At 40.1% G+C, this 12,026-nt stretch overlaps 1 protein-coding gene across 3 annotated transcripts in view; it reads left to right on the top strand.

The window, feature by feature from the left end:
- IL1RAPL2 (interleukin 1 receptor accessory protein like 2) overlaps nt 1-12,026 on the top strand; it is a 377,416-nt gene that overhangs the window by 347,068 nt on the left and 18,322 nt on the right. For all 3 annotated transcript variants that reach the window (XM_071569169.1, XM_071569167.1, XM_071569170.1), the window contains exons 7-8: nt 3,225-3,354; nt 9,544-9,689. In XM_071569169.1, the coding sequence (XP_071425270.1) occupies nt 3,225-3,354; nt 9,544-9,689 (276 nt within the window). The remainder of the gene's footprint in view (nt 1-3,224; nt 3,355-9,543; nt 9,690-12,026) is intronic.

Raw genomic sequence — 12,026 nt, 5'->3', positions numbered from 1 at the left:
GAACTGTGACTCTGTGTGGTACTGATGGCTTCAAGCCAACCCCAAAATCAGGACCTGCAAAAGGGCACTTTCCATGCTCAGTGCGTATTTCTCCACATATTCAAGGGTACATTTAGGAACCAGGGAATTATTTTTAGGATCACAGTACTTGTAGAGAAGTGCAGTGAGACACGCCATGTTTTTTTCTGGATGGGAATTAGTTGGAGTTCCCTGAAAACCAGTAGTAACAGGTTGCCGCTCTAGCTGTATCTTAACATAGCAGGAGAGGGGAAACTTCCCTTCCTTTCCTTATGGAGTCTTATTTGGGGAGGTAAAGTGGTTCTGCAGGAAAGAGCCAATGTTACCTTTCTGACAGTGTCCTGCTGCCAGAGTCAAAAAGAAGTGATGAGAGTTATAAATCAGAAGCTGCTTCAGAGAACTGCAGAAGAGCAAGATGTCCTTACCAGGGTGAGGAACAGAAGAACAACAAGTGAGAATCTGACTTTGGATGGGACCTCAGTGTCATGAAGCCCTAAGCTCTTTTCACTCCAGAACAAATCAGCTCAACCCAGATGTATGTTATGCTGCTACTGAGCTAAAAATTAGCTATTCCAGGAGAAGCAATTGCTTATGCCACCCTCTAATCAGTGATGGGTTGAAGATGAGATTAACTGTGGGGTTTTTCAGGTGTGGCCAGTCCCAGACTTTGAGATGAAAATACAAATTCACTCCCAATTTCACTGTTGACAGAATTAGTTTATTTTGCTGGTTTCCCTGGTGGCAAAGCTTGGAAATAGATCTGTCTAGGCATGTTCAGAGAATGCAGGCTGCCACAGTAAAGGCTCCCGATGCTTTCTATTGGGGTTGTTTATTACAGAAGCTGTGTGCCAACAGCTGGGGTTTTTAGGTTTTCCTATTTGTATAGAAAACTTTTTATTTCTTCAGACTAGACATATTACCTCAGGATATTTGCTCCTCATGTATAGAAATCTTAGACTCACCTTGGAATACTTTCATTTCTCAGGGCTTGTTTTTTAAGTAAAAATCTCCTGGTTTGAGGAAAAGCACGCTCTGAAATATATTTTGCCTGTAACACTTAAGGCCCAGCATGGTGAGCCAGGAAAAGGGCAAATACTGTCAATGCCGATAGGCCACGTCTATCCTTTTTCTTTTACACATTGCTACAATGTCTTTTTCCATTAAAATCAAACCTGGAGTGAGCAGCCACATGCTAGGAATCACCAACTGGTATTTAAAAAGATGTGTATTTCAACTCCAAGGCAAGTGGCACAGAAGACCTCACACCACACAGGCATTCAGCATGTTTGGAGAGAGTGAGGTGAACACAGCCAGAGGCTCCAGTTCTCCACTCCACCCATGGAGGGCTGGATGAGCTTGTAGTGGCATCAAATGTCTGCCTAGAAGTGTTTCTGACTCTTCAGTAGGTGGCAAAGTTTGAAATTTTCCCTGCTGGTGGTCAGTGTTGTGGTATGTGTCGATAACTGTGAATATCCACCCCTTTTTCTTGTATGTTTGATCTGGTTGTATAATCTGGCAGCATCAGCACGTGCTCAGTGGCCAGCTGTGGTGCCAGAGTTCATCGTGAATATGGAGATAATGAAAGAGTCTGGAAAACATTTTCAGGATAAACATTTTCCATTTTTGTCTTTTGCTATTTGAGAAACAGAGATTCAAGTGCAGCCTTTAAATCTTTTCTTGCTGTATCCTAATGTTTCAAAAGGACTTATAATTTCAGATCTTGACTTGGAAACAATTTAAAGGAGGCTGATTTTCTGTGGCTGGGAGTGTTGTGCTTCCTGATTAATCAGACTCTTTAGACATGTCTTAAATTGGGCACCAAAATACTGGGTAGACAAGAGCAAGTAGTCAACTTAGGACAGCTCTGGGGAGATTTGGACAAAGATACTTTAACACACAGCTCTGATGTGCTCTGAGTGTTCACACAACAAGGTAACACTGCTAAACAGACAAGCAGTAACTGATTAAGGCACAGTAAGTCAATCATGTGAAACCATTAGCCCATGCTCAACCAAGTGATGTGCTCCCAATGATTAGCAACTCTGAAAATTGTAAGCCTGTTATATATTTCAGTGTCAAGGGAATCTCCTGCTGGCACTGAGAATGGTTGACAAAATAAAACATTTCTTTCAAATATGATAAAATTCATTTGGGCTTTCCATTCTTGATCCAAGTCCTTGAAGATTGAACAGGAGTTTCTATTGACATTAAATGAGGTCTGCCCTCCCTTCTAAGTTGCTGGTTCTACAGCTGCTTTGTAACTTGGACCACATATGTGGGGTAAAATAGGCAAAGGAAAGTGGGTGCCGGAGCTGTGTTTGCATAAGAGGGGAATGGGTATGGTTCTCATGAAGTTTCTCACTTGTTGGAGGGGTTTTTTGAGGTTTTTTGCTGGATTTTTTTTCTTTTGTCTTCTGCAGGCAGATGACCATCTGTCCTGGCAGCGAAAGCCTAGTCCTGGACTGCCTAACACAGTTAGAGCTGTAGCCAAACTAAAACCCACCTAAATGCTGAATTCTTGAAGAGGAAAGAAGTCTGATTAGTTTCCAAGTTTTATTTTCTTTCTTTTGGAAGTATTATTACAGAGGTGAAAGGAAGAGTTCTTTACTCTTTTGCTTAAATAATGCTTTGAAGTTTAGTTCTTTGTCAGATGTCTGTTGACAGTAACATCAGTGTTGGTGCTCAGTGGTATCATGTATTTCTTGGGAATCTTTAAAAGCTCTCTGAGCAGCTTACCAAGACTTCATTAACATTTGATTTCTGTATAAGTGAGGAAGAAATAATTCCTGTGCCTTTTTTTATGGGTAGATAAGAAGCGGTAGTTCAGTGATTTACCTGCCTTTTAGAGTCCAATCCCTAATCCTGGTAGAGGTCCCAGGAGTCTGACAGAGAACTCATATCTTTATTTTTAACAACTAGTTTGACATTATCTTATGTTGACACTGTTTCCATACTTTCTCATTGTTCATCTAGTATCTTTCTAGGAAAAATTAAATTATGGATAACCTCAGAGCTTCATTTCACAGCTATTCCCATGGATGCAAATCACCCGCACTCTTTTTCCTAGGGTTTATAGCTATACTTTGTTTTTTTCCTTCCAATTTTAAATGAGGAGGTTTATCCGAAGTGTTGAGATTTCCTATAATAATTCTATCACTGGTAGCTATGACAAAATCTCTAACTTTCTCTCTTCTTTTTGTCCTCAGGAAACCCACTGACTGTGGCCTGCAAAGCTTTCTTTGGATTCAGTGGAGAATCAGGCCCTATGATCTACTGGATGAAAGGGGAAAAATTCATAGAAGAATTAGAAGGTCACATTAGAGAAGGCGAAGTCAGGTACATTTTGTATTATTTTCTGTTAAAACTGTTGTTTGTCCCAAAACCCTATTAGGTTTTCTTAACAGGTTTTTAATTGAAAGTGGAAATAGTTTTCTGTCTAAAGAGTGATGAATGACTTGGAGCCAGGGCTGTGTGAGTTGCTCCCTCTTCTTTCTAGCAAGTAAACTCTAAAGACCTAGTGGCAATCTATGTGCCTGAAAATCTTTTACCAAATTCCCCTGGTGGTTGGTGGCTGAAGCGGCTCTTGAGTGTTCCAAGGGTTGATTTTAGCCCTGCATGGAAATGATGCTGTTTTGTGCAGCTGCCTCATGTGGCAATCCTTGGCAAGATGACATTCATTTCATCATCAGTGTTCATCTTGAAGATGAATGGTCTCCTGTCAAAGTCACCAGAATTTTTCTCTTCTACTGCATGTGTTGTCTGTCAGTGACACTGCTCTTGGTGTGCCTTGCCTTGGTGAGCATCATTTGTTCCTCCAGGCTTTGCCCTTAAGGGAGAGAAAGGAGTGGCTGTGTCTGATATCCAGCTTGTGCTTGGTTCGTTCCAGATGCTGATTATCATTTGCTGTACTAGTTGTAAAGAAAACGCACACTTTTGTGCCCATGAAATTCCATGAAATTTGCACCTAACAGTCATCTTCTCTTCCTTAATAATTACCTGATTAATGTTCTTTGAGCAAAGACTAAGCTATGGTTATATTACGGACAAAGGAATCCCAGCTCCTATAGATACAGTGAATATAGATTATAAAAGAAAGGCAAGGTCTTTTCCCCTTCAACTGCATATTTTTTGGTCTCATGTCTGATTTCTTTGTTTCTTGTAAAGGTAATTTTGGAGAGCAGGTTCCTTTGCTTTATTACTTGATCAATAATTTGAAGTACAGCCATTTAGTCACTAGTTATTAAGATATACTAAAGTAACTGACCTAACATTGCACCTTAATTGCACACAGATGAAATTTACCTTATTTGCCAGGGTACAATCCTCTTTTCAGCTTCTGACCACAAAAAGCAATTATTGGAAACTTCTGCCATTGTTAGTCAGCACTTAATGACATTGTGTCCTCTCTGGGGTGTGTATATATATATGAACAGAGTGATTTTGGTTATGTTCTTCCTCTGCATCAGAAGGACAATTTGAGTTTTGTATTTAAAGAGTACTCCAGCTTTAGCACAGTTCAAAACTTTTTCTTTTTTGTGCATTTATTAGTGAAACTGAGTTTGAAAAAGCTGTTATTTGTCCTTCATTGTGCCATCTCATTACACATTTATGTTTCAAATTAATTTGTGATGGCTCCCTTTTCTCATGCCATTAAAAAGTTTTGACTCAGTTTACAGACTCTTTACTATTCAGTGAATCTTCTCTTGAGCAAATCTACTTATCATGTACTTAATCTCCTGTGATCACAGCCAGCATTAAAAACAGCATTTACCAAAACCTACTGCATCATTATCAGCAGTGCCACAGTCCATCCCTTTTTTCATTTAGAAGTAGCTATGGCAACTGAAGTGGTAACTTTTGAAAATGATTCTTTCACAGTAGGAGCTCTTATTTATGTGTCCCATTACAGGTATGCTGCTTCATGGAAACTAAGTAGCACTAATTGTTCTATCATTGCTCTGAGCAAGCCCACATCTTCCACCTAGTCATGTTTATTGTTGTATTTAAAAGATTGTCATGTATCTTTCAAATTTGATAAGCCACGTTGAACTTCTCTGTGGTGTTATCAGCACGTTTCTGTTCATGTTAAGAAACTAAAAGTGGTAGGGAATTGTTACAAGCAGACCAAGATACTCAATGGGTTGTTCGTTTGGAAGACTTCTAACAATTCCCCATTTTAAATTAGTTCACAAATTTAGTATCACTGAATTTTTTGTGCTGTTCTGAGCCTGGACTGTGCCCGTCCATTGTGTTGCTGGATTTTTGGTGTATGATGAGAATTCAGGTTTGCAAATCAGTGCAGTGTGAGAGTACAAACCCCCAGCCCTAGTTTGCATCCTCCAGTGTGCATGGCCAGCAGTCACTGTGCTGTTATGAAAGCACTGAAGTAAGGGAGCACGGAACTTGAGCATTCCTGTTGAAATCAAACCCATGGAACTGGTTTTTTTGTTTTGTTTTGTATTCACACTTCACCATGAGTAATATTTATGTAGTTCAGGGCTTCTTGTTATTTATTAGACCTTGTTCCAAAGCCTCGTAACAACTAAGTCACATTGCAGGACTCAGAGGCTCTCTAAGCTGCTTCCTTGCCTTCCCTTGAACTAAGATCCCCAGGTGTTAGACAGCGTGGGGGGAAAGGAGAAAGAGACTTTGCTTCCAGGTGGGTTTTTCACGGTGACAATGAAAATGTCATGTAAATTGAACCAGGACTATTAAAGAAGGAATCAGAGTCTTTAAGCCTGTCTTCAGAGTTGTCAGTTGTACCTAATTATCAAAGCAGCCCACAGCAAATTTCAACACCATCTCTCTGCCATGGCAAATTATTTTCAGGCATAAATCTTACTCTCCCAGCCACCTATGAGTTGCTTCTTTTTCTTCTTCAGGCAACACTGCAGAACAGTTTGCAGTTGCCTCATAATGCTCATCTTGTAAAGTATGTTTGTCCTTGTTTTTTCTTTCTTGTCCATTTTTAAAGTAGTAGTAGTTTAACTCATTCTAGAGGCATGATAAGAGGTGAATGAAGAGATTTTGAATGGTAGTCTTATTTCTTCTGATTAATTTATCACCCACAGAAGTCAACTGATGGTTATGAAATGCTCAGACAAGACAAGGTGGTTGTATTCTGTTAGGAGGGGGTGCTGAGGGCAGGAGGCAGAATTCCCATCACTGCCTGGCCAGTGTGCTGGGTACTTAGCAGAGAAATATGGAAATGACAGCCCACTCCTGGAAAGCTTAAACTGCTCAAGTGGACAGTTTCTAGGAAAAGAATAAGAAACATGATGCAAGAAAGTGAGAGGGAAGATCACTGTGCCATGTTGCCAGTTGAACTACTTTGCTTTGGAGAGGTCCTTATGTACTCACAGGTCTGTCCTTTCATCTCCAGCCTATTGTTAAGGAGTAGAAGGAAGGCAGTAGAGTTCATAACCCTGTTCACTGTCCAGATCCTCAGCTATATAAAGAATGAAAGTTTCCTTTTTGCTATGTCCCAACTCACATGCAGATTAGTAAAGGTTTGCAAAGAGACCAGGTGAAGCTTTCTTAGGGTCTTTACATCTTTGATCATATAAAGTCTGAAAATTTGAGGAAAATATGGTCTCAAAGTAAAAGTATTTTAACTTCAGATTCAACTTAGTGCACACATACATTGGAAAAATATGACAAAAGATTTGAAAAATCTAAACCATTGAGTAATTTTCAAAAAAACCCCATTTTTATTCTGAAATGACACTTCCTTTTTTAAATCCATATTCTTAACTGAAAAATATTCACTTGACAAAATATTTTGTTTCAGATCAAATAAAATGCTTCAGCTTGAAGAAAAAGAAAGCACTGAGTGTTGTTTTTACTTCACCCAGCTTTTCTTTCTCTCCTTCCATCCTGTTTGTTGTGAGGTGTCAAGTGCCATTGATTTAGCTTTGTATTAAATGGTGTAATTACTCTTACAGTTTGTTCAGCAAACCAGAAAAAGCGAGCTATTATTTTCTCAGTTTGTGGGAGCTGGCATGTGTTGACAGCGTTGCTGGTGAAGTTTTCTCCATCTCAGACAGGGACAGAGCTTCATCTTCTGGGTGTGCAGAAACTGCTGTTGCACCTTTAAGGTCTTACTTGTTAATAATGTGTTCCTTTTCTAACCCAAAAATATTGTGCTCAGTGTTCTGTGAACCAGCCATAAAATGCAATTAATTAAAGGCTGAATACATATTAAAAAATGCGGGTGACCATCTGAGTATTTCTGTGGCAATAATGAATCATTAGCTGTAGAGTACTGGTTAAAAGTAAAAAGAAGAAAAGCAAAAAATCAGGAATGAAAGGTTTAACACCAGCACGAGCTTTCTACACTTTACTGTCATCATAATGCTTAAATGTTTGTCAGCATTTTCATTATAGATCCCATTTTAAAGAGTTCCCTTAGTAAAGATTGTAATTAGAAATAACATAAGTGGAAAAAATTTCTGAGTCCAAATGCATATTCTTTTTTTATGAAAGCTCCTTTTTATCTTATTTAAATTTAAGTTAAGGTTCAGTTATTTTATTTTGAATATAGTTTAGATATTGTTCAAAATAATAGTTTATTTTATCTTAATTATAATCTGTCTTCATTTTTTTCTGTGTAAAATATCCTGATTATAGGATAAACACAAGACAATCGGAACATTCACAGAGTGCTTCAGATTAGTGCCCCAGATATCATCTCTGTTAAGGATTATATTGTTCCTTGCAGCAGGATTTGCAGGCCAAAATTTGTCAGGCATATTGTTTGCCATAGAGAAGAAAAGCTTTCCTGAGTCTTTATATAGATATAGGAGATGAATAGGTAAATGAGAATTGATTTACCTGTCCCCCAATGATTTAGGCTGAATCTGCAAACAGACCAGCCTTTCTGAGGTTTCTTTTCTGATCAGAATATGCAAATTCAGCCTTTGTTCCATTATTTCTCCACTTGGACTCTGAAACAGAATTAAAAACAAATGAAGAAAAACAATAATAAATGAGAATGAATTTGCACAAAGAGATGTAATCCAGGTTTTCAAATGCAACACACACACACACACACACACACACACACACACACACACACAGAGCGGTTTTTGAACTAATGTTTTTCCACTTGGTTTTTTGCAAGTTACACAGCCACAGTCACAGAGGCTGAATTGTTGTGGATTCTCTGGTACATCTTCTGAGTTCCATCAGATCCCACAAGCCTTTAAAGAGGTTATGTGCTGTATGACATCTTACTGTACACATGTGGTTTGTAGCAGTCAGGATTGCATTTTTGGTTGTCTAGTACAATACTCACATACTTCTCCATCTGATTTATTTTCAAATTTGGAGATCCATGGGTGTTACATGAAATCACATACTTAAGAAAATGTGGGGGTGCAATTGGAAACTCCTAAACAACTTTGGTTTATAAAAGAGAAGTTTGGGGGCTGCAAATGTTGAGGTCTCCAGAAGCAGTTTCTGTCCAGAGCAGGCAGTGCTCCCATTAGTTACTTACTGCCCAGTTCTCTCCCTTCAGTCTCTGGAGGAAATATTTCTTGTTTGGGGAACCTGGATCATGCTTATCCTTTCACCTCACAGTGCCAGACACTGTATTTTCAGTGAAAAGGCTCACTGAGGTACAATGTGCAGTGCTGAGTTCACAGGCGGCTGTGAGGACATTCCACATTTTATGTTTACCCCCTTGCACATTAGGCAGCAATACACAAACAGAATCAAATGAACCTCTTAGATTTTACTTGACATTACATATCCTTGTTCAAAGGAGCAGCAACTTTTTCTTGAACAAGTGATAAGCCTTCTGAGAGAATAGGGTATTGTATTTTTAGACTTAATGTCAGTAGCAGAAAACACTTGCATTTACTTTGCATTCTTTTAATGATCACATGAGAACAATGACATGAAAAGACTGTACCTCTGGCCTGAAAGTCTGCTAAAACTTTCTGTTCCGTTTGTGGAAATTTTGCATGTCTCCTCTGTCCTCTCAAAGGAGCAGAGAGCTCTTGTTCTTGACACTGTTCCCTTTTAAAGTCAGAATCTAGCCCCAGAAAATCGGGGAAAATTCCAGAGCTCCTTTGGTTAGGTTTCCAGACTGCATTAAAATGTATCACAATACCCAGCCTTTAAAATACTGCCCTATAATTTGTTCAGTGACAGCCTAGTAGTGCATATTTGCTTCTGGAAAGTGGATATTTATTGCTTCTTTCAAAAGAAGCATTGTTTTTAGCATTTCATTCTGATGGAGCCAGTGTGAGCAAGCCACATGCAACCATTGCATTTATGGCCACTCCTTCACTTGGTTTAGCTCCTCACTAGACATGGAAGGAGAAAAAGGCTTTTGGTGGTCATGAAAGATGTTTCTGTGAAGTCTCTTTCAGGCAACGTGAGTCTCCTTTTAAGTCCTTCTTCAAGAGTGGAGGAGGCCAAGGAACACTGTCTGTCTTGTGCTGAGAAATCATGATTCTTGTTGGGGATCTTCCACACAGATTAATTCAGGTAAAGCAAAGCCTGTATCCTTCCTTTCAGACTCCTCAGAGAACATCTTGGAGAAAAAGAAGTTGAGTTGACATTGATCTTTGATGCTGTAGAGGAGGCAGACCTGGCTAACTACACATGTCATGTGGAAAACAGGAACGGACGGAGACATGCCAGTGTTCTTCTGCGCAAGAAAGGTGATTCCCTCCGTTTCATTGTCTGTGTTCTCACCCTGCTCAGCACCAATGGGTCAGTCAGAAGTCCTGCTGACCTCTCTGAGTCAGGCTGGACTCCTGTGTGCCTGCTGGAGCTGAAGTATACTTGTGTACAGCTTCAGTTTACCATTTGTGAAGAAAAAAATCGTGACTTGTTCTTTAGTGTCTGGTGATTCAGCCTTGCCGGTGATGCACTTGCCTGGAATGCTGTCGCTCACACAAGACCAATATGATCAGTGGAAGTATTTTGGTCTAAGCAACCTGTGACTTTGACCCAGAGTTGACTGACTAGGTCAGAGGTCATTGTGTGATGGAGTTGAAATGTGCATTTCTTGGAACAGGTACCTCAGCCATGAGGTCAGATGTTCTCATGTTTCTCCACTTTCTGGCTTTGTGTTTTAGATTGAAAACTTTAAACTATCACCATACATTTGGATTTCTAACAGCACTAGAAATGAAAACAGTGCAATGGGAGCTACAAATTGATGGAGAATTACCCCATCATGGTTATCTTGCTTGATATTGTTCCTTAATTGGGAATACCACTCCTAACAAGTTATCAGTAGCAGAAAGGAAACCATTTGGATTTGAATGTGTCAAATTAAAAGGTGCTACAGTGCTCTGCTGTGTGTAGAAGCCATTTTTACAAGGAGTTTAACAGTAGCTTGTTACAGTTCTTATGTTGTTTGTTCAATCATTTCTCCATATATAGGGTGACCTTTGAATTTGAGGGTGATGTCTCTAAGATACAGTGTATTAGGCAATACAAAAGCTGTAAGAAAAGCAAAGGAAGGTTACACACTCAGGAGAAAGCTGTTAGTGAAGCCACAGAGCCATCGGCACACGAGATTGACTGAAGAGTTAATACATTGTCCAAATCTCTGCCATCATTCTTGGCTGTAAATTATTTTGCCAAAAGCAAAGAAGAAGAAATGTTTTCGTGAGGCAAATCTGGAAATGCAGTTCTAGTCCTTTGTGTGCTTTTGCTATGGCAAAGCACTTGCTTCTCAGCAGGTTCTGGGTTACAGTGTTAGTTAAAAAAAGCCAGTGCTGTTCATCGTCACAGATGCAACAAAATCCCACAGAAGTGTCACCATTTGGAGATGGTTCAAATACACTATTAGTACCTAAGCATGCTGTAGATTGACTTTGGAGCCTAGGGTAGACACCACCATGGGACAAATTAACTAAAGAGCCAGGTGGAAGAACAGGAAGAGCAGCCAAAGCCTCTTTAGATGGGGCATCACAGTTCTGGAAAACTTCCATAGTCATCAGTTCCCCTAAATGCCTGCTGGATGCTAAGCACTGGGTTTCATGGCTATAATCTAAAGGTGAGGGAGGGCTGGTACTGGGACAAAAAAAAGGTTTACTAGGGAGATGAAACTTTTGGGTCAATGCCCTCTCTTTTTGCTACTTTTTCATGTGACCCACAGATTGTATGTGTGGAAGTACAGTATGCAGTCCTGACAGATTAAGCTGAATCAATCCCAACTTACTCAATTCCCTCTTTACATGAGAGCTTTGCATCCTCCTGGAAAGAAGGGCATAACATAAGTTATATTTTATACTAAGTAATAAGAAAAGGTGTAAACCACTTTGGGAAAAAAGGTTCCACAGTTCTGGTGTGGAACACACACAGAAATGCATATTCAACATGGGTGAGAGAAAAACTGTGAGTGATGTCTACCTGGACTTCTAAAACCTTTGAGATTTTTTTCTAACAGCATTCTCCTGGAGAAACAATCTGCTCACAGCTTGGATGTGTGCACTGTTTGCTGGGTGAAAAACTGGCTGAGTGTCCAGGCTCAGAGAGTGGTGGTTCATGGAGTTAAATCCAGTTGGCAGCCAGTCACAGGTGGTGTTCCCCAGGGATCAGTACTGGGACCAATCCTAGTCCTGTTTAATATCTTTATCAATGATTTGGACAAGGGAATCGAGTGCACCCTCAGTCAGTTTGCAGATGACACCAAGTTGAGAAGGAATATTGATCTAGCAGATTATTTTGCTATCTGCTACATACATACATACATGCAGGAGGGTAGGAAGGCTCTGCAGAGGCATCCGGACAGGTTGGATCAGTGGGATGAGGCCAATTGTATGAGGTTCAGCAAGGCAAAGTGCTGTGTCCTGCACCTGGATCACAACAACCCCCTGCAGCACTACATGCTGGGGGCAGAGTGGCTGGAAAACTGCCTGGGGAAACAGGACTTGGGGATGCTGGAGTTGCCATCCCTAAAGGGATTTAAAAGTCACGTAGATGTGCCACTTGGGGACAGTGCTGGGCTTGGCAGCACTGGGGTAACAGCTGGAGTCAATCAT

This window comes from Pithys albifrons, chromosome 14, assembly GCF_047495875.1.
Source record: "Pithys albifrons albifrons isolate INPA30051 chromosome 14, PitAlb_v1, whole genome shotgun sequence".
NCBI lineage: Eukaryota > Metazoa > Chordata > Aves > Passeriformes > Thamnophilidae > Pithys > Pithys albifrons.
Note: the sequence above shows the minus strand (reverse complement) of the source record. Positions and strands in the feature narration are given on the sequence as shown.